A 24,016-nucleotide genomic window follows, 5' to 3' on the forward strand; every position below is an offset into this window, starting at 1 on the left:
GCTATGTTTACATTATCCAACAGACTGATGACAACTCATGCTTGTCATTTGAGCGAAGCTCAATTTTTTTTTTTTTATATCGTAATAAAGCAGAGTCTTTTCTGAGAAGCAATATTATTGACAATGCGAATGTATTCAAGTAGTATTCTAAAGCTACCCCCCCCCCCCCACTATATATAAACGTTTTTTGTTACCCTTTAGTCCGTCTCCAATTCTACTGCCTCCCATGTCTGCCCCGGGAGAGACATCTCTTTAGGATGTCTCTTGTGCCTCTGCCGGCTTCCTCTTTGGTTTTGCATTGGCGAGTCGCACTCTGTGTGTAATCAAACTCCATTAATCCATGTGTATGGTAGCTTTGCTACAAGGTTGCTGTATGAATTTGCATACTGTGTAATTATGAGAGCGTATTTATTTTTAGATGTGATAGCACCTCCTAAAGAAGCAACTCGGTCACGAAACTAGTTGAGGGAATAGTCTGTATCTGCATCAAAATTTCCCCCAGCCCCCTTACTAGATAGGGAAGGGGGGGGGGGATAGTTCTGTGTAATGCTCTATCTGTATGCAATCATGTTATAGCAAGCCTCTGTTTTGTTATAAATTGTATTTTTTTATTACATACACACACGTACGTGTGGTGTGTGTGTGTGGTGTGTGTGTGTGTGTACACACACTTTTTTTATTCCAATTTGTGTCCAACTACTGGGTATCGAGATAGTCCATCAATCACCATTGACGTTGCATGGCATTTTATATGGAGTAGTCCATGTTAACTCGCCCTTTTTTTCTTCATTTATCAGGATGATGACACCCACCCCTACCCTTTCTTAGTATTTGAGGCAATACATTGGCTAATCAGCCTTGTTTGCATATATGAACACAGAACAGCTCACAGCAGGAGCCGGTGCGTCCTAGTTCATCGTTTCAGGTCTGATTTCAGCCCGAATTCAGACCTGATAAAGGACAAAGACGCACAGGGCTCCTGTGCAAATCATACCAGAGGCAATGCAGAGATATGTGAGCTGACTCCATAGAGAACCTCCTGCTGTGCAAATTGGATGTGGAAAAAATCCACAACCAATTCGCCCTAGTGTGAACCCAGCCTAAGAGTGTCACTTTAGTACTAAAAGGGGCTTACATTTTACATTACCAATTGCAGTGGCTTGCACAGCTACATACAGCAAGACTATAAAGTCTTAAAGCGGAGTGCCCACTATTTTTTTTTTTTTTTTTTTTTTTATATCCATATATCTTTCATTTATAATGCTTATTTAAAGAACGCAGGTCTGTGTTCTTAAATCGGCAGTCGACTGACTGACGATTTTAGAGAGGAGTATATCTTACATTTCTGTTTTGTGAATGTGAAGCCCACAAGCACCATCTTCCGGTCTCTGGTGCAGCTGAGCGACCAGCATGCACTGCCCATTCTCACGCATGCGCCGTATACTTTTGAGGTTGCCATCGCAACGGGCGACGGAAGTGCCCGACACCCCATTATGATGGCAACAAAGCCCTCGGTGCTGCCCAGCAACTCTTGGGAAATGATGACAGACCTCTCCCAGGAGCACTAGTGCTGAAGGAAATGACAACTACTTTGGAGCGGAAGAGGCAGATTACGGGGCACCCCCTAGCAACAGACCCCAAATGTTGAGGACATGTGACCTGGTATGGTTCAGGGCGAGAGGGCGTGCTCGGGTAAGGGTCTGGTATGGTTTTGCCACACACACACACACACAAGTATTTTTACCAAAGACATGTAGCAGAATACAATTTGGCTTAAATGGTTTACAAAATTTGATTTTATTGGATTTCTTTTTTAAAAATAGAAAATATATATTTTTTGCTCTTTTTTTGACTTGGATCGCAAAAAAAAAAAAAAAAAAAAAAAAAAAAAACACAACACACACTGGAGTAGCGAATAAATACCACCAAAATAAAGTTCTATATAAGGGAACAAAATGCTTAAAAAAAAATAATTGAATTTGGAGTAGTGTTGCATGTCCATGAAATTCCCATTGAAAGTGTGACAGTGCTGAAAGCTGAAAATTGGCCTGGTAAGGAAAGGGGTGAAAGTGCCCAGTACTGAAGTGGTTACCATTCAACCCCTGAGAAGGAGCAGTAAGATTTTCTCTCCTGTAACAAATCCACAAAGTTCTTATTTTAAGCTGATCAATTAAAAGCCGCTTTCCAGCATCCTAGAAGCTTAGAACAAAAAATCCCTCTAGCATATGTTGGTATTGAGGGATGAACGTAGATTTGTTTATTTTGATCTGGTGGAGAGAAAAAAAAAAAAAAAAAAAAAAAAAAAAAAAAAAGGGGGGGGGGGGGGGAGAAGGACTTTCGCAATTCAAAGTACATGAAAAGGCAGTAACCACCACACACACACACACACACACACACACACCTTCAGAGCTCACTTTATCCGAAAGTAGAGATATATAGATATCAGAATTTATTTATTTTTTTTAAAGACCAGGTTTACACTAGCTGGCATTTCATAAGTGTTTTCGAAGTTCCATAAACGCTTGTCAAAATGGTTTGTATTGCAAGGCCCCATCTTGTTGGCAAAAAAAAAAAACACCACACACACACCTGGCAAGTGTTTAATGTGATGTAAACACATCAAAAAATAAATAAATGTAAAAAAACAAAAACAAAAAAAAAAATATATAATATAGGCAGTTAACAAATCTTAACTTATTATTAGGCGTGTTAATGGGTACTCAAATTTTGTTGGCCATCTATAAAGAGCCCTAAGGGTACTTGCACATGGTACTGATGTTTAAAGATCAGTATTCCTGGCTGAAATTACATGCTTTAATGTGTGCGCACTTTAAATTTAATTTAGTAAATTCTACATTGTACATGCACAAAATAGTGAACGGCAACTCAGATTTTTTTTGTTTACTGATCTATACACAGCACACAAAATGGAGTTTAGGCAGCAATGTTCAAGAGGCCCAAGCCTTTTCTCTTCTAATAAAAACACCCAAGAAACATTACTTCTCCAGACCATAGTTCCAAGAAAACAGTTAGCGCATCAAAAATTACCTTCTGTAAAAAGGCATAAAATGAAGAAGAATTGGTTGAAGCAGCGGGGAGTCTTCATGCGCAATTCAGGAACGGCTCATATATATATATATATATATCTCATTATGAGAATGTACTCTAAGGCTGGCCATATATTATACAATTTCCCAAACCATATAAAATGAGGTCAAACCTAAACACTTTCCATTTGTATGCAATCAGGCAGGCCCGAGCACTACATAGTTGAAAATAAATCTAAAAGGAAATTTAAGAAGATAAAATTGTTTAATGCATGGCTGGTGTTCTGTTGAATAGTGCATCTCGTCAGATAATGCTGCCGGCGATCTGTGCATGTGCACAGGACATAACGTCCCTCCAGCTGATATGTTGATAAGCTTGCATGATGTCAATACTACGCATGCGCAGATCCCCAGAGGCATTATTCAACGTTCTGCAAAGTCGGAGGGAAAATCTAATGGTCAGATTCTGCACAAGACTCGACAGTCCTGCAAGACACCAAAATCTGCCCCCCAAATCCACCCTGCAACAATATTTTACTGCCTATTGCATAGCTCAAGTTTCACGCATGCGCACAGAGAGCGAGGCAGAATCTGACCATTTTAGTCCCCCTCTGCGGATTGTCAGATAATGCCTCAGACGACCTGCGCATGCACAGTGTTGTCACGCCAACATGCGATAGAACACCGACTTAAAGTGTTACTAAACCCACTACAGTAAAATCTGTATATGCAGTAAAGCATGCTTGTTATACTCACTGTGGAACCTAAGGGGCTAATCCTGTGCACTGTTTAAAAAGGGCGGTTTGATCCTGCCTGCTCTAATCCTCCTTTTACTGTCCCCAATCCATCTGCTGATAGAACAGAGCCTTGGGAGGTACTCTGAACATGCTCAGTTTCATGTACATTGCAAGATTTTTATTTTATTAAATGGGAGGGTGCATGTGATCAGCACAGGGCCAATCAGTACGGTCTAGACAGAGGGTCAGGGGTCATGAAGCCTCATAGGACAGTCAGGGGAATGAAAACTCCAACATGTTTTAACCAGTGCTCGGCCAGACACTGATAGAAGTCTCAAGACTGCTATATATACGGCTGATGAGGGGGGGGGGGGGGGGGGGAAATCATCATCATTTCTGTACTGTAGGAGACCAGATAAAGTGTTACTAAACCCAGGACCCCACAATCACTATAAGGCCTCTGCACATAAGAGCTACATTCAAACAGATGTCTACAGTTCAGTGTTCAGCTGCATTTATAAAAATACTTTTCTAAAAATATGCAGTTCCACTGCACTGGACTTTTTTTTGCATGGGGCTGCATATTTGTATATCTTCCTTTGTGCCGGGAACATGCCGCACAGGGTTTTTTTTTATTATTACAAAAATATAGGTTTATTAAATTTATCATAGTGAGAATGTTAGTCACCCTCGTGAAAACCGAGTAGGACTAACTCTGGGGGGTAGGTAGAGGCAACTGCAACCTGAGATAAAAAAAATAAAAAGAAAAATGTTCTAAACCCTCTGCATCATTTGATTTGATTGACAGCAGCGGAAGCCAATGGCCACGCTGCTTTCAATCTATCCAATCAGGACACGAGATACCAGCTAGAGCTGTTGTGCTCGTTCCTGGCCAGAGAAAGATCGGGGTCAGGTAAGTAAACCGGGGCTGCAGCACCACAGGTTTTTCACCTTAATCCATTCTGAGTTACACCCCTTTAATCTCTGAAAATATTGGACCAGTATGATACATCGACGAGGCATTCCCAAAACATATAAAAATGTATGATCCTTGGCGCAAGTGACACTGGGAGCAACTAGGGTCTTAATCCGGCTAGATTCTGTGGAGTCTCAAAGGGGTATAATATTCCCTGTGTCAAAATTTGACCGGAACTAGCTGATCCCTGGAGGTTGGGACCTTGTTCTAAACAGTCCTCCCAGCCTTCTTCATCTAGGTATGGGATATTCTTCCCCATTTCCCAAAGGCAGTCAACTTTGGGAGACTTAAACCCCCAAAATACGTCCGAAAGACTTATCCAAGCCTCCTGGGGCCAGCAGCTCCTCACTAGGGTTGACCTGGAGGAGAGGCAACTGAGTAGAGACTGAGCTCTAGCAGCATGATGCAATCGAGAATAGCGAAACGTCATCTTGGTGGGCAGGTAAAATTTGTATGAGAGTTGAGAAAGTGGTAGGAGACTGCCCAAGGGCATGATATTCGCCAGAGTTTTGACTCTATAAACATAGCCAGACCTGGGGAATAATTAGCATTGTTTAGTTGCAGACAGTTTAGCTGCGTTTAGGAAAAGGAAAGTGCTGTGTCCAGGGTCAACTATCTGCAGCTAAACGCATATTGCGTTTAGCAGCAGAAAAAGACACGTCCATTTTCTTCCTGAAATGCTGGCATTCCTTCTCATACATCTTCATGTTGGTATTCATTTTTTTGCAGATGCAGTCTAATAATAGTTAGTAAGCTGTCAAATGTGGACACCGACATTCTGGTAAGGTTATAAAAAAAAATTCCATTGGGATAGGTTCTGATTTCTTCATACATACAAATTATCCACTAGTTAGTTGCCAAATTGTTAGGCATGTACCCTTCTTTGTTTCATTTGCCACCCTCTGACTCAGGGCCGGTTCACACCAGAAAGGAGCGTTCCGTGTGCATGTCCCGCACTGTGCTTCCAATCTGCATGTGTGCGTGCCAATTAACTGTTACCGGCATCCCAAATGCAGATGGCAAAGCAATGCGTTTGCGGGTACCATGTCACATGGTACCACAGTACCACGCAGTTTGTAAAAATAGCATCATGGATACAAACCAACCCTCAATCATCTCCTCTCAAGTAGACATACATCAGTAAGCACCAGCATTGCTCTGCACCCCATTTCAATTACACAACTCTACTTCCCGGTAGAGAAAACTACCAACAAAGCAGTAAAGGAGATACCAGGAGGGAGTATAACATTCCACTAAGAATGGGATATTGAGAGAGAAAAAAAAAAAGCTGAGACAGAAACTCATTTACAAACCGCAACTATCTAAATATTTGAACTTTTTCAAGTGCAAATTACAGGTGTTAAGCTGCTATCAGATACAAATGTCCATGTGAAATGTGGCTTGGTCACTGCTGCGATAGCAAAGTTGTACAACTTTGCCTGCGACTTCCTGAAATCGTACCCAAGTCAGACTAAAGTAGTGCAGGAACCTTTTCTAAAGTCGGAGTGACTTGTGTAGTATCAGTTAAGGCGTCTCTCAGAGAAAGACTGAATTTGATATGTCATGCGACTTGGGGTCTCGCAAGTCAGATCTCATGTCGCAGCATGGTGAACAGAGCCTAAAAATGTTGGTTTCCTGTTTGGGAGATTCACTTCACTTCCTGCTTTAGAACTGCAAAGAGATGCAAGGTCAACTACAAACTAAAGGGAATTCTACTCAAGACAGTTTTACTGGAATATGCGTCCGCAGACAAAAAAAAAATAAAAAAAAAAAAAAAAAAAAAAAAAACCAAACACACATACATAATGCTTAGGTGCCCGTCAGACACCATACCAGCCTTCTTTGCAGTCAGATCCGGCCCCCGTAGATTGGAGCGCCTTAAAAGCAACATGCAAAAAACACACGTTACATGCTTCTTTTTTCACTCCCACAATAGAAGTCTATGGTGCCAAGAAAAAAAAAACAAAAAAAAGAGAAAACTAAAAGCTGCCTTTATTGAATACACAACACTAGTGTGAATGTAGACTTAAACCTGTGCTAAAATGCAAAAGCAGAAAAACATTTGAATGCCGAAGCTCGCCACAGGGGATGCAGCTGGTATGTAGGGTAAGCGTAAACATACCAAGAAAATAGCCAAAAGCTGTACTTAGACTATTCTCAGTAGACAGTCTGCAACATGCTAAAAACGAAATATTTGTATGTTCTTTCTGCTGTATTAGCACATGGAGATCCACAACACCGACTAAATGCCACAACTAAGCCAGGGAGAAGTTTTTTTTAACTTTAAAAAAAAAAAAAAAAAGTGTGGAGTCCCTATCATCAGAATACAATAGTGCAGCGGGGCAGATCCCTACATTCACATCACTTGTGTGGATGCCAGGAACTAGGAGTTTCCACCCCCCCCCCCCCCCCACTTAACTAAAACCAGGTTTTTTTTTTTTGTTTTTTTAGGAGCTATGTACTTTACTCATGTGAATACATACATTTACACAGGAGCCCAGCAACCTACGAGCATGTCTGGGATGAAACATACAGAAGTACAGGAAGAACATGCAAACTTGATCTAGAAAGTGCCCTGGCCAATATTCCAACCAAGGACCCCAGTGCCACAAGGCCAACGTGCTAACCACTAAGCCAGACTGATTTACACTACTCTAAAAAGGAGAACAAACAAAAACAACCCAGCACAAACCACTCACACACACACACACACACACACACACACACACACACACACATTACCACTTATGGACCAAGCCTCTTTCTGAGATTTGTTGTTTAGAAGTTAAAAACAGTTTTTTTGCTAGAAAATTACTTAGAACCCCAAACATTATACCCCCCCCCCCCCCCCCAACACCCTAGAGAATAAAATGGTGGTCGTTGCAATACTTTCTGTCACACCATATTTGTGCAGCCGTCTTACAAGCGCACTTTTTTTGAAAACAAAAATACACTTTAAAAAAAAAAAAAAAAAAAAAAAAGTAAAAATAAAATTCTACAGATTGCATGTTTTGAGTTACAGAGGAGGTCTAGGGCTAGAATTATTCCTCTCGCTCTACCGAGCATGGCAATACCACGTGTGGTTTAAACACAGTTTTCATATGCGAGCTCATCGGGACAGGGAGTGTTTAAAAGGGGGAAAAAAAAAAAAAATTTATATTTATATATATATATATATATATAAGAAGGCCAGTGTGGTGGCCTGAATTTATGGGAGGAGCCCGGAGGGTATTTAACCAGCCCGCTCGCCTGTGGTCTTTGTCGGTTTCCGGTGCGCGGCACTACGTCACTAGGCCGACGGCTCGTGTTTCGTTTCCATTCGGACAAAACGTCTCTCTCGTGGTTTTCTTTCCCGTTCGTTTGTACAACGTCGCCGGCTCTGTACAATGTCGCCAGCTCGACTGCCGCAGGTAAGGGTCTCGATTGACCTTCCTGTACTATTTTTAGTGTCGTTAAAACCTGAAATATCGAATCGTTTGTTGTGATACCGGTTGTTATCACTCAATACGCTCCAATTTCGCAGCGCCCTTCATTTCACGGGCGTCATTTCGGTAGATATTGCTGGTAGGAAAAATTGCACTGTTTTAGTACTTGTTATAGTCTCGTTACCGTGTTCCACAGTCAAAATCGTTGCCAGTCGCGTCTCACGGCACAACGACTCCTACCTCTGCCATGGCTGGCTCACGTAGGTCATTTCATCATTTCACTCATTTTGTTACGCACGGCGCTCCGATTCGAATCCAGTCGCATCCGCTAAATGCGCAGATTCATTCCGGTGTGCCCCTAACTGCTTGGCCACATTTCAGTACATGCTCCAGAGCTCGTTCGTGGCTAATCGATCGGGTCTCTGTCATGGGAATTCATTTCACTGTCACCTAGTACGTTCGAATCGAAACCAGTCGCAGTTCTTGAACGCACAGGTTCGATCGACGTGTCCCAGTTACGTTGGCCTCATTTCGGTACATGCTCCAGAGCTCGTTCGTGGCTAATCGATCGGGTCTCTGTCATGGGAATCATTTCACTGTCACCTAGTACGTTCGAGTCGAAACCAGTCACATTTCTCAAGAAAACGCACAGGTTCGATCGACGTGTCCCAGTTACGTTGGCCTCATTTCGGTACATGCTCCAGAGCTCGCTCGTGGCTAATCAATCGGGTCTCTGTCATGGGAATCATTTCACTGTCACCTAGTACGTTCGAGTCGAAACCAGTTGCATTTCTCAGGAAAACGCACAGGTTCGATCGACGTGTCCCAGTTGTGTTGGCCTCATTTCGGTACATGCTCCAGAGCCCGCTCGTTGCTAAGCGATCGGGTCTCTGTCATGGGATCATTTCACTGTCACATATCACGTTCCGATACGAATCCAGTCGCGTCTACGATGCACCAATTCGTCCCGGCGTGCCCCAGGTATTTTCGGCCTCATTTCTGTACATGCTCCGGAGTCCCGTTCGTTGTCAGTCGCAATCGCGGCACGACCGATTCGGGCCTCTGTCATGGCATACTTTTGTCACTCATTTCACTGTCACTTACCGCGCTCCGATTCGAATCTAGTCGCATCTGTGATGCACCGATTCGTTTCGGTGTGCCCCAGTTGGTTACGGCCTCATTTCAGTACATGCTCCAGAGTCAGGATTCATTGTTGGTTGCAGGTTTCGGTTCTCTGATTCATGACTCTGTCATGGGAAATCGATTTCACTGTCACGTAGGACGTCCGATACGAATCCAGTCGCATCTACGACGCACCGATTCGTCCCGGCGCCCCAGGTATTTCAGTCACATTCCAGTACTTGCTTTACAGCATGCACGATTAACGGATAGTCGCAACAGCGGCACGACCAACTCATGCCTCTGTCATGGCAATCAAATAAATTTCACCGCCACGTACCGCGCTCCGTTTCGAATCCAGTTGCATACATGCACCGATTCGTTACGGTGTGCCCCAGTGCTTTAGCCTCATTTCAGTGCATGCTCCAGAGTCCGGTTCATCATCAGTCACAATCACGGCATGACCGGCTTATGCCTCTGTCATAACAGGTTTTCATTAAATGGACCGTAGTATACAGTGCCCCGTTTCGAGTCGGTCGCATCTGACATGCAAACACATCCCCAGGCACAGACTTCTGGCAATCGTTGCAAGCACGCATTCAAGCATAGACTTCTTGCAATCTTTGCATACACGCATCCAAGCATGGACGCACACAAGCGTAGACTTCTAGCAATCGTTGCAAGCACGCATCCTAGCATAGACCTCTTGCAATCGTTGCTAGTACGCAGTCAAGCATGGACGTCTTGCGGTTGGTGCGAGTACGCATACAAGCCTGGACTTCTCGCAAGCGTTGCAAGCTCGCATTCAAGTGTAGACTTCTTGCAACCGTTGCGAGCACGCATTCAAGCATGGACGTCGTACAGTCGTTGCAAGTTCGCATTCAAGCGTAGACTTTTTGCAATCGTTGCAAGCACGAATCCAAGCATAGACTTCTTGCAAATCATTGCAAGCATGCATCAAGCATAAATCTTCGTGCAATCGTTGCGAGCACGCATTCAAGCATGGAAATCTGGCAGTCGTTGCAAGCACGCATACAAGAATAGACTTCTTGCAATCATTGCAAACACGCATCCATGCGTAGACTTCTTGCAGTCATTGCAAGCATGCATCCAAGCGTAGATTTCTTGCAATCGTTGCAGGCACGCATCCAAACATAGACTTCTTGCAATCATTGCAAGCACACATTCAGGCATAGACCTCTGGCAAATCATTGCTAGCACGCATTCGAGCATAAGACCTCTTGCAATCATTGCGAGCAGATGTCCAGGCACAAACTTGTTGCAATCATTGCTAGCAGGCAGTTCCGGCTGACTCAATAGATTGCTTTGGGAAAAACCTGGATACCTTCCTAAATGTACATTGTAACGGGGTACTTATTTTATAGGTAAAGTTGAATCAGGGAAAATCCGATTGCCTCTCGGGGGATCAGGAAGGAATTTTTTCCCTGCTGTAGCAAATTGGGCCATGCTCTGCTGGGGTTTTTTTTGCCTTCCTCTGGATCAGCTGTGGGTGTAGAATTGGGTGTGTCGGGTTGTGCGATATTTATTTGTTTGATTTGTGGTTAGGACTGGATGGACTTCTGTCTTTTCCGACCTGGCTACCCATGTATCTTACCATAACTTCTTGCAATCGTTGCAGGCACGCATCCTGGCATAACTCCTTGAAATCGTCGCAGGCACGCATCCTGGCATAACTTCTTGCAATCATTGCACACACGCATCCTAGCATAACATCTTGCAATCATGGCAAGCACGCATCCTGGTGTAACTCCTTGCAATCGTTGCAGGCACGCATCCTAGCATAACATCTTGCAATCGTTGCAAGCACGCATCTTGGCATAACATCTTGCAATCGTTGCAAGCACGCACCCAAACACATGTTCAAGCACAACTCCTGCAGTCTTCACAAAGCACATGCGATAACACGAATTTCTCACAGTCACTATGAACACATTTCCAGTGACAAACTCCCACGCAATTGTCGCAAGCACACGTTTAAACACTACTTTTGCAATCGTGTCAAGGCTCGCGACTTAGCATAACGTCTTGCAATCATTCTTTTGCAAGCACACATTCTCAGTGGCACACAAACTGGCTACACGTCGTTTTCAGCAGCACTTAGTTGGCCACTTGTCTCCTGTGGCTTTTCTTACAAGCCACTCACCGTTTCCTGTCTGTCGGTCTCTCCCTTAGGATAGTTGAGTTCAACTTCCATCCAGCACCTGGATCGTGTTGACACACGCAACTGGCTTCTTCCTGTAACACGCTCAGGCTATACCTAGCCAGCGCTCAGCATTTCTCATCCTTACAGGGCCCGGAGAGCCACCTGTCTTTATGGCTTATACAGCAAGATCCCCACTTCGAGGCATCCAGAGGCATCACCCATAGCCAACGGAAAACGCTCGCCCATCACAACTGCCATCTTTAGGGACATGAAATCCTCGCATATTCTCCAGTCTAGTCATCCAAGCGGCCATCTACCTGGCCCTTTGTGGTTTTCCATGGCCTAGCCAATTTATTGTTGGTAGCACTGGCAGCCAGGTTCTACACAGACACTACTTGACGAATGTTCAAATCTGCAATACGGGCCATTCCCCAGGATCGATCTTTATGTCACGCCTCCTAGTCCTCCTCTCACGGACACAGGACCCTTCTTAGATCCTTAATTTGGATGCCGTGGCAATAGCAGACCTGTCAATGTCGGAAGGTTCCTTACTGCATGGATTGATGTATCGGTGTTTAGACCGTCTACGATGCCCCTGTCGCCCCTGGTAGTGACAGATGCCACAGCCTACACAGGCTTCGCGGAAATTTTTGGCCACCACTGGTTTACAGGACCATGGCATCAGGGATACTCCTCAACCCCGGTTTACCTGGACTTCCTCCCTCTTCAGGCTATACCCGGTCATGACAGCCTCTCGTATCTGGGGTCATGTCAGGACAGGACAGGCTGTGGCTTTCACCACCGACAACTGGGCCGAGGCTCATCTTGTTATTGAAGCCAGGTCTGGACCGCTCTCGGTTGTGTCCTTCCTGCGCAGACCGCTGCAGTTAGCCCGGTGGCACCAGTTTAATGTCCATTGTATGTTCATTCCAGGCCTTCAGCAATCCCGCAGGCCAAGTTCTGCATAGTCGTTACTTGGCTCACTACCAACTTCATTTCATCCTCCTCCTTGCAGTGTCTAAAACCCAGAAATCTGACTCCAGGATGGACGTCCATTTCTATAGAGAAGCAGGGCTTGGTATCAAGTAACCGTACTTGACTACCTACTGTCACTCCTACCGGAACGCGTAGACTCTAGTTCCCTATTGCTTTCGTGCCAACACTTGTGTACCTGCCAGTTTCCCAAACACATGGGGTTCTTCTACACAGCCTACACCTCGTCCCCGGTCCATACCGTGGACACTCTTTAGTATTTGAGCACCCTTGGCAGCATGTTGGCGTGGGTCCCAAGTCACGTCATTGAAAGACTAAGCAGTTGGGACCCTGCCTACCTCGCCCGGTACATTCCCAATCCTCGGGTGGAAATGGCACAAGCGTTCACCAAACTCGCTCAACTAATTAAGCTAAAACTAATAAAACTGCACCCCTACCTGAATGTTTTGCCCCCTTATTTTGGTATACCGACCATCAGACCAGGGCACACTTCAGGTCCATTTCATGTGGTTAATCTTGTGGTAGAGGCTACTTGATCATATCCGTATCGGCCATAGGGCTTTGACCATAAAAAAAAATAATATATATATATATATATATATATATATATATATATATATATATATATATATATATATATATATATATATATATATATATATATATATATATATATATATATATATATATATATATATATATATATATATATATATATATATAAATAATTTTACCTTTACACTTTTTTTTTTTTTTTTTTTTTTTTTTTTTAAGAAAAGCCTTTTAAGAGCTATGGGCAGAAGTGATATTTTGACGTCACTTCTGCCCTGCAACAGTATGGAGACGGTCTCCCCCCCACTCAGCTCCATACCACACACGGAAGAGGACCCGATTGCCTCCAGCTCTGGTAAGAGGGGGAGGGCACTGGAGAGCGGTGGGAGGGGGGGCCCCTCTGCCGCTGTCGATAAGTGATCTCGCACCTAATCCGTCGCATAGACCACTATTATCAGAAACCGCCCACTGAAGAGGATTCCAGGGTTATGGCAGCTAGCTGCTGCCATAACAAAGATATCCCTCTTCACACAGCCAACATATATTGGCGTGCGGTGGTGGTTAACCACTTCAACTCTGGGACATAATACCCATGCTCAGGCTGAAGTGGTTATATCAGGATATACCTACAATTAAAAGTTAAAGCAATAGAAAATACACTGGGTATTATGCTAAACTGGCTGAAGCAGCTTGTATGCAAGATCTCTAAAGGTTTGTTCTGTAATCTAACAAGAGTAAAATTCCCCGGTTGCTACAATTTACCTGTGTGGCTGCCAACATATAAAAAAAGGACAGTTTACAGCCTCTGCAAAAATAATCTGCAAAATGATGTAGCACTTCTAAAGTGAAAGATTTTGTTGTTCCAAAGTTGCAACAATATACATCTTTTGTTATAGTGAAAAACATGGACAGAAGTATATTCTAAAAGCCATCACATTGCAACCTCCCGGTTACAAGTAGCACTCAGCAGATGTTCAGACCTCACAATCAGTAGTAAGCACACTTTGTTGTTATAGCCCTCCTTGTTCCTTGATCGGGCCCTGTATACAAGATCTGAAAATCGAATGACAAATCGCCCCCCCCCCCCTCCCCTCTTTTTGCACGCTAGTCATATATTGAACCTGAAGAGTTTACTAAAGTTACGAAAATTCTCTTACGACAGAACTAAAAACAAAAAACGTAAGTGATGTCATGTGTTGTAGTGCATTTGTATTTTAGGACGACAACTGTACTGATTAAATGAAAATCATGAGAAAAATTTTCATGCATGCCCGATAAAATAACGAACTGTTGTGATCGGCTCTTGAAAGCTCTGTTCCCATGATCCGATTATTGTACGATCTCGTTGAAAGCGGTATTTTTCGTCCGATTTTCAGATCATGTATGGGTGGGGGGGTTGGGAGAAGAAAAAAGTGGAAACACATAAAAACCAGAATAATCTCTTGAACGTACTTGGATACCAAAACGAACACTAGTGGCAGTGTGACAAGATAGGAAGAGTTGACAGACTGGTGAGGGGGCAGGGAATAGTGAGAGTAGTAAAAAGGGGGCATGTGGGATGCCCCCCAATACTCAGTTAGGCCTCACACCCACACTGGCTGTTTAGCACCTGTGCAAGGGGATCTGGTGTTCTCGGTGGGTGGAAGGTAAACGATCTTGACCCTGCTGCTGGCAGCCTTTAGGCCACTTTTACACCAGTGGACCGATTGGGTCCGCCTGACGGTTTTTCAGGCGGATTCGGTCGGACCACCCACTGATCTCTATGGGGCAGCGGATATCAGCAGACACGTGACGGAGTGCGGGTGTTCATATCTGATAGCAGCGCAGCCATCGGTAAACTCAATCTAGCCAATCAGGACACGAGACACCGGCCCGGAGCTGGTGTGCTCATTCCAGTCGCGCAAATTTCATGGCTCAGGTAAGTATAAGGGGGGCTCTGCTATATATATATATATAATATATAAGTTTTCTCAACTTTAGAATGCATTAAAGCAGAGTTCCACACATTTTTTTAGATAATTAAAAGTCAGCCGCCAGAAAAAGCATAGCTGCTGACTTTTAATAAACAGACAATCACCTGTCCCACAGTCCAGTGATGCAGCCGCCCGGAGTCTCACTCCTCTCCACCGGCACAGCCACTGTGGGAACCCGGCCGTGACAGCTTTCAAAAAAATTGACATGCCAAAATGTGGCATGTCAGGGGGCGAGGACGGCTTAAAGTGGAAGTTCCACTTTTGGGTGGAACTCTGGTTTAAGATGAAAACCGGTGAGGGTTTACAACCCCTTTAACAAAAGCGTTTTCTCGATTCTATGCAGAGTTCTCCACTCACAGCTGACAACTTTTTTGTTTAAAACACACCAAAACAATCAGCCTGACAACTTTGTCACATCACTTAGACGGAGAAAATTTTAACACTTGGTTCTTTTTGATCAAAGGAAAAAAACTTAAATCTGTAAATGAGGAAAGTTTAACCAACCTTTTTCTGACATTTGTTTAAGTTAAACTGAGTATTTTTTGCTACAAAAATTACTTAGAACCCCCATACAATTTTTTTTTTTAGCAAAGGCCCTAAAGAATAAAATGGTGGTTGTTCCAATATTATATGTCACACTGTATTTGCTCAGCGGTCTTTCAAATGGACGGACCACACTTTAATGAATAAAAAAAAAAAAAAAAAACAAACAGTGAAGTTAGCCCTATTCTTTTGTATAATGTGAAAGATGTTACACCCTCAGAATTGTGAGAATCGCGATCTTTATTCTAAGTAAAAAAATAAAAACATTGCGATTCTCATTTTGCCCAGAATTGCACAGCTCTACAATCACAATATAAATGGTATCCCTTACTTGTAAGTGAGGCCATCGGAGTTTGCGAAAAGCTGTTGAGCAGTGAGTCCGTCTTCTGGAACGTATCCAGTACCTCCACTAATTAGGTAGTCTGCCATACTGTTAGGGGGAGAAAAAAAAAAAAAAAAAAAAACACATTTTAAATAATCGTTTTTACAGATAATTCTAATAAAAAAATAAAAAAAAATATAAAAAACACAGGACTATCAACAGGTCATCCAAAATAAAAGCAGGAGCTCAGGGAACCTTGTAAATGATAAGTCATCCTTATGTCGCTATTTGCAGTAACATGAAACCAGATTATGCAAACTGTGATCCAAATCATCTGGAAGGCAACAGGATTTAAACACCACTCAGCTTCTTCAGCACATTAATCAGAGTGCCACCGTTCTGTAATCTGAAATAATCCAACACGATGGGCTAACAACAACTTCTCCCCAGTGGCACAGTAAAGCAGTATGAGAAAGTCCACCGCTTACACTTATAGGTTATGTGGCAGAGATGAAAAACCCTGTACCCTACACTGCAGGTGAACCGACCCCCAGTTTACCACCCAGGTCGTTTCTAATGAGGTCTACCAAATAATGCAACATGACCAACGTCACCTCGACACGAGAGCAAGGGGGCGGGACCCCGCACACCACTACTCTCTGGTCCTCCAATCCACAAGCAGGCAGCCCAGTGAGTGATCACTTGTGTTGCACTTAAAGTATAAAAGTATTTATGCTTTTGTTTCTTTATATATGCAGATAAAAGAACATGTGCCTGAAGTATAACTGAAGCCAAAACTTTTTTTTTTTTCCTGCACTCTATGGCCCACTGGGAAGATTTCCCTTCACTTCCTGTTCAGGTGACAACTCAATCTTCACTTTCAGGTGATGATGATCACCAGGACGAAGGGAAGGTCAATCTCCCCAGCATGGATGCAGACAGCAATAAAAAATTAAATAAATAAAAAAAAAGACCCAGGGCATTTTTTCAGTGGGAATGCAGTTCCAGTATTCTTTCGAGGCATGTCCCCCATTGAATAGTGTCCACGCACGCGTACTTCAGCCGATTAGCTGGAGTGACAACCTAGGCGCAAGCGCACATCGTAGGAGGCATCTCTTAATGGGAGATAGCATTTCACAGCCAAAATTGAAACCTATACAAACAGCGGGGGGAGACCGTAGTTCTCACATTGTGCCTCACTGTTGTGGGGTGGCTTTACAGTGTGCTGATGGTCTGGTTTTGCCTGTGTTGTAGGGTGGGTTTGATGTGTTGAACGCCCAGTTTTGCCTGTGTTGCAACACAGACAAAACCAACACTTCAACACAGCCACCCTCCAGCAGCAGCGATGAGCAATCTGAACTACGGTCTCCCCCGCTGTCTGCATAGGTTTAGATTGGGACTGTAAAATGGTATCTCCCATCGAGAGACACCTCCTACGGTGTGCCTGCGCCCCGGTTACATCAGCCCAGCTGATTGGCAAATCAGCTGTTGTGCTGTTCCGTATGGCGCATGCTGAGTACATACCAGGCACTATTCGATGGGGGGGGGGGGGGGGATGGGGGGCACGTCGACAGAATACCAGCACTGAATTTATATAATGGCAAGGGGTCAAGAGAGTCTATTGATGCTGGCTGCTGGGGGATCCATTGTTCTTGGACAGGATTTATATTTTTGCATGGAAAATACACCCTGCAAGGTAAAGTCATAATGAGCTAGTATGCTATGCATACTAGCTCATTATGAATAACTTACCTGAGATCAAAGCCCCCGAATCGACCCACGTCCTCCGCCGTTGCCATGATACCCAGAGTGACTTCCGGGTATAGCGGTTCCGGCGCTATGACTGGCCGGAGCCGCGATGGCGTCACTCCGGAGCCGTGACGGCATGTATGCCTTAACTTGTGGCTCGCTCGGTGCGCTGTAGACAGCTTTGCCTGGTTTTTGTAAAATATCTCCTTAAAATGCTTGTAAACCCTTAAAAACCACGTTGACCTACAGTAAAGCCTAGATTAAGGCTTACCTGTAGGTCCAAGAAATATCTCCTAAACATACACGGTTTAGGAGATATTTACTAAGACAGTCACAGCTGTCTTACGGCGCATGCGCCCTAGATATCGGCACGCAGGCGCACTATCGGCGTTAGCTGCATGTCGCTGCTAACGGCGATGTGCCGCTAGTGGCGGCTCCCGTGCGCATGCGCGGGAGTGACGTCATCGCTGCTCTGGCGCTGCGAGTGGCCGGAGCAGCGATACTCGGAAGACGATGGATGCTCCGAATTACAGGGGACAGCGGTGACTTCGCTGGCTCCTGTGTCAGGTAAGTGACACATAATGGGCTACTATGCGATGCATAGTAGTCCATTATGCTTTACCTTTGCAGGGAGACAAAGAAGAAGTAAAACCATCAGGGTTTACTTCCTGTTTAACCGTGTAGGTTAAGGAGATATTTCTTGTACCTACAGGTAAGCCTTAATCTAGGCTTAAATGTAGGTTAAAGTGGTCCCAGAGGGTTTACAACCACTTTAAATGTTGGTTGAAGCTTTTGTCATCTGAGGGGTCAATTGTTGCTGGAAGGGATCTACTCTTGAGGGGGTGCTCCGTTGCTGGGTACTGGATAACCTATTGATGCTGGGAAATCTATTGTTACTACTGGGGTCTATTGTTGCTGGGGGAATTGATTGTTTCTGGCTGGCTATTGGAGAGTCTATTGATGCTGGGAAATCTGTTGCTGCTGGGAAGGGTCTATTGTACTGCTTTTGTTAATAACAAATCCCATGCAAACCAATTAGCGCCACAAAATGATACTTGGTTCTGTAGTCTCTAAAAGGGGAGGTACTGGGAGGTGGGTAGGGGGGTGTGTTTACAAAGGAGGGTGGATTTGATTTAAATCATAATAATTTTTAAAGAGCAGCTGTCATCTCTGTGCGTGCGCAATTTTTTCAGCGCGTGCTCGCCAGTGTGTGTTCATTCCCTGCAATTAAAACAAACATTCATCCAACTTAACTGATGACCACTAGAAGCAGGTGACGACAGTCACATCACTTCCAGCTCACCTTAACTGAGCACAATGACATTTCATTTAATCAGCCTACAGGGACCATATGCTGCAGTCACTGCCAATTTCACCACCGTTTCATTACAGAGACAGCAGTGAAGACTATGAACATCTACAAAAAACAATACAACCGTACTGGCTGGAGATCTCACTTATCACCTCACCAGTTTGATACGATATGTATAGTCAAAGAAAACCGTGCAGTGATGAGATCAGTTTATTGAAGAGTATATGAATTCTGTTTCAGAACAGAAGAAATCTGACAGCTGTCAGTGTAGGCTGTAGGGCCTCATTCACACGGCAGAAAAAAAGCCCCCAATCACCAGTATTTTATTTTTATTTATTTTTTTATAATGGATCTGAATGCATCTGTGTTGTTTTCAATGGAGATATTCACACAGGTGCAGCATGCACTGCATTCAGATCTATAACACAGAGCCCAAACATCTGCATCAGAGGACATATACACATGTGCCAGATGCGGGTATTAGGAAAAAATGCAGTACAATATTACATCAGAACTTCTATGCAAGAAAAAAAAAAAAAAAAAAAAAAAAAAAAAAAAAAAAAAACACAACACTTGTGTAATAAGATCAGTAATATTTTTTACAGCCGTGTGAATGAAGCCTAAAGCTGGCCATACACTATACAATGTCTGTACAATTTCCTTTAGCTTTACTAAAGGAAAGGAGGAGGATTGGATTCCCCCATTAACACTCAATATTAACGGGGGAATCTCTCCTGTGAAGATACTGTATTCCTACAGGAGACGGGCTTCCCTGCTGTCAGAATACAATGTTCAGTGCTGTTGGCTGTAGCCAGCAGCAGTGAGCAAGTTAAAAAAAAAAAAATATATATATCACCCAAAGCCTTGATTGTACAGATGTCAATCAAGTGATGAGCCTCTGTACAACCAGCCTGCCCATAGATGGACTGAAATTCAGTCGGTCCCTGCTAAACTGGCAGAATTTCGATCCATCTATGACTGGTTTAACAGTTCACATCTGTGTGCATCTTTAGTGACCGGTTTGGAAAACGCACCAAAAACCATCTTCGTCCATGTAAATTTAAGAGCGTTTTGTGAGCCATGTGTCACCCCCACCCCCAAGTGACCAGGGATGAAAACGCATTATGGGTTTGCGCTAAACATTAACATCCTATAAACGCCGGTTTACACTGGAATGACACTAAATTTGATGTTCCTGTGCGAGGCGATTTTGAGACGATTCATTTGAATGGTCTGAAATCGCACCAAAAGTAGTATATGCAGTACTTTCAAAAACACACTGCAACCAGATCACATGGTAGTATGGCATCATGTGATCCAGTGCAGGCAAAACGCACTACACTTCGGCTACTTTCACACCGAGGCGCTTCACAGGCGCGACAGTGATAAATGTCACCTGCAAAGAGCCTCCCTCTCACACCAGTGTGACACTGGGGCGCTGCACTTGCGGGATGTAAAAAATAAATAAAAGTCATGCAAGCAGCATCATTGAGGTGCTTTAGGAGAGGTGTATACACCATTCCTAAAGCCCCCCTACCCATTGAAATCAATGGACAGTGCCGCTGAAGTAGTGCTTTTAACCCTTAATTTTGTAACTAGCAGGGGTTATGCGCTGCTAGCGCCCAAAAAATGACAGGAAAGCACTGCTTTACCTTTACCGCCTCCGCGCCTCAGTGTGAAAGTGCCCTTTAGAGAATGCCCACCCAGTGCATTTTGAATGCAGGGCGTTCAGGTGTGAACGGGCCCTAAAAACACGTCATGCATTTTCAACAACCACATACTGCGGTTTACAAAGCACTTGTGTGAACGAGCCCTTAGGGCTCTTGTATGTGGGCGCCTATGTGAAGCGGGATCGGCTTGCTCAGCGGGAGATCTCTTGGGTGACCCCTGCTGAGCGGGTGGCTGACAGGTCAATGTCTGCTCAGCAGAGTGGACAGACACAGTCCCGCTCTCCTCTATGGGGCAATTGGATGAAAACGGACCACCTGCCCATTTCCATCCAATCGAAGAATGGGGAATAGGTTTATCTGTTTTTTGGTGACAGGGTCGGATGGCGCAGGTGTTCGCTAACATCCGCCGCATGGGACATCCACTATGTGTGACATTTGTCCGTCGACATCTGCCGCACCATAGAGAAGACTGGAGGGGCCAATCAGGTCGGCCTGAAAAACTGACAGATGGACCTGACTGGATAGTCCATGTGAAAGGGGCCTAATACAATCTGATGTATCCAATCAGGATAGACAATGGTAGATGTACAATCAGATTGCACTGTGTATGCAAGATTTGTCCTCAAAACTATCTACAGACACATAAAGAGATAACATTGTGAGGTCTCCGGCGAAATAGACTGATGTTATCAGACAAAACCTGGAGGCAGCTGTCCACGGCAACCAATCAGCTTCCACCCTCTGCGTGGTCCGTTAAGCTTAGAAAATAAAAGCTAGAAGCTGATTGGTGGTCCCAGCTGGGATGCAATCAATGAATGGTGGAGGCAGTCATCGGACAGCCATGCTATGATCAGCATCAATCACAGACACCAGCCGGCCCTTTGTTCTCTCCGCACACAGACGTGAGGACTATCCGCCATGTGAGCCCCATACACACATCATCCTCTATCCGGGCTCCCGGCCTGCTCCCCTCCACACACAGCACGATCACCCCCGACATACACTGCGATGGATCTTCTGCGTTATCTCCGCGCTGCAATCACTCCCTCCTCCGATCCACAGCGGGCTCCCTGTACCACCTCCGACCGATCAACCGCGTTCCTCCGAATAATGGCCCGACACCCCAGACGGTGCACTAACATAGGCCGTCACTCGGGGGGGAGGTGCCGGGAACGATAACTCCGCCCCGCTCTAGTCACCGCCCCTCCCGACCAAGCGAGAACTGCGCCGCTCTGCCCTAGGTCCCGGGTCTCTCGTAAACATACGACGAGCTCTGCGTCTGCCCAATCACGAGTGACATGCGGAGCGCCCCGCCTTCTAAACAGGACCTGCACTGGCGCGCAGGCGCATTGGCTAGGCAGGGGAAGACCACGTGGGAAGCGGAAGCAAACAGCTGGTACACGTGGGCTCAGAGACAGTGCGAGCCGTGTGTGAGGAAGTCCATAGTACTACACAGAGATATGGCGCGCCTCTCTCCTATAGGCATGTATATAGGTGCCGGAGGAGGCCAGCAGTCCTCTGCTGTAGCCATGTGGTACACGCGGGTGCCGAGGGAGCGCCATGTGTTCCCCTCAGTTATACAAAGCGGTACATAATGTGCCCGACCCGCCCCCCTCAGTTATACACAGCGGTATATAATGTGTCCGGCCCGCTCCCTTCTGTATTACGGACTGCACCGCGCTCCCCTCACCCTCCGTCTGGGTGCTCTATAGAAGAGGATTATTATCACCTGCAGTGTGCTGGGAGCGCCAGTAGGTGGCAGCAGTGTCTTCACTTCCCTCCATCCACCAGGGAAGGTGCAGTGCCTATGAGACAGTCCACCTTCTTACATCATTGTAATCTCTGTGTGTGCTTCTACGTGGCTTCCAGCAACATGCCCTTTAGGCCTCATGTACACAACAGCCGATAAACTGAAGCTTAGGAGCAGGTGGACGTTTTGTCAGCAGCCCCTGAACTCTCCTCTATGTTATCTTATGTGTACGTGTACACTCAGTCTTTTAGAGCCCTTTAACACAAAGTGTGTCGGTGGTAAAGTGTCGCACGTTTTAGAGGTGCTTTTCGGCCGTTAGCGGGGGCGCTTTTAACCCCCCACTAGTGGCCAAATAAAGGTTTAAAAATGCCCCCGCTGAGGCGCTTTGCAGGCACTTCGGCAGCACTGCTCATTGATTTCAATGGGCAGGGGCACTAATGGAGGTATATACACTGCTCCTAAAGCGACTCAAAGGAGCTGCTTGCAGGACTTGTTTTGGCGTCCTGCCAGCGCAGCGCCCCAATGTGAAAGCACTCTGGGCTTTTACACTGGTATTGCAGATGAGGCTTTTTACAGGCACTATTTGTAGTGTGAAAGGGGTCTTAGATGCAATTGAGGTTACAGGCATTTGTTTGAAAGCAGAAAAATCACATTCAGGACTGTAATGTTCCGGCATTTCAAATGCTTGTAACTGCGGTAATCTGCGTTTATGCGCGTTTGCATACATAAGCATTTTTAACTGCTTGACGTCTGTGCTATAGCCGAATGACAGCCAAAGCGCGGACCTGAATTTCTGGGAGTCCGTCATATGATGACCTCCCCTGTGCACGCTCCCTGCACGCGTGATGTGATCACCAAGTCACTGAGACATGGGTGATCACTAATCCGAGTAAGGGGCCAGTCCTGGCCCCTTACCGTGTGATTGGCTGACAGCTGATCACATGATGTAAACTAAAGCTTGGCAATCATTTTGCTCATCTGCAAGGGACATCGGTCACAAAGAGACAATTATGCCTCATCTTTGCACACCAGTGCCACCTATCAATGCTCACAAGTGCCACTTATCAATGCCCACCAATGGTGCCAATCAGTGCCACCTAGCAGTGCTGCCTATCAGTGTAACCGATCAGTGCCCATTATTGTCACCCATCAGTGCCAATCACTGCCACCTATCGGTGCCCATCAGTGCCGCCTCATCAGCATACATCAATAAAGGAGAAACATTACCTGTTTTAAAATTTTATAACAAAACATTAAAAATTATTTTTTTTTTTTAAATTTCGGGCTTTTTAATTTTTTTTTAACAAATACTAAAAACCGCAGAGGTGATCAAATACCACCAAAAGAAAGCTCTATTTGTGGGAATAAAATGATAAAAATGTAATTCGGGTACTGGGTTGTATGACCACGCAATTGTCAACGTGCGACAGCGCTGAAAGCTGAAAATTGGTCTGGACAGGAGGGGGGTTTAAGTGCCCAGTAAGCAAGTGGTTAACTACTTCAGCCCCGGAAGGATTTACCCCCTTCTGACCAAAGCACTTTTTGCAATTCAGCACTGCGTCGCATTAACTGACACTTGCGCGGTCATATGACGTGGCTCCCAAACAAAATTGGTGTCCTTTTTTCCCCACAAATAGAGCTTTCTTTTGGTGGTATTTGATCTCCACTGAGTTTTTTATTTTTT

The 24,016-nt window shown here is 44.8% G+C and overlaps 1 protein-coding gene across 4 annotated transcripts in view; it reads right to left on the reverse strand.

Annotated features, from left to right (window-relative positions):
• IMPDH1 (inosine monophosphate dehydrogenase 1) overlaps window positions 1–24,016 on the reverse strand; it is a 238,037-nt gene that overhangs the window by 66,495 nt on the left and 147,526 nt on the right. For 3 of the 4 annotated variants that reach the window (XM_077470732.1, XM_077470733.1, XM_077470734.1), the window contains exon 2: window positions 15,861–15,959. In XM_077470732.1, coding sequence (XP_077326858.1) covers window positions 15,861–15,959 — 99 coding nt within the window. Of the gene's footprint in view, window positions 1–15,860; window positions 15,960–21,584; window positions 21,811–24,016 lie in introns of those variants that run through there. The other variant, XM_077470735.1, reaches the window with a different exon arrangement.

This window comes from Lithobates pipiens, unplaced genomic scaffold (assembly GCF_037356315.1).
Source record: "Lithobates pipiens isolate NorthernLeopardFrog02 unplaced genomic scaffold, aLitPip1_a1.2 Scaffold_8, whole genome shotgun sequence".
In the NCBI taxonomy this organism is placed as follows: Eukaryota; Metazoa; Chordata; class Amphibia; order Anura; family Ranidae; genus Lithobates; species Lithobates pipiens.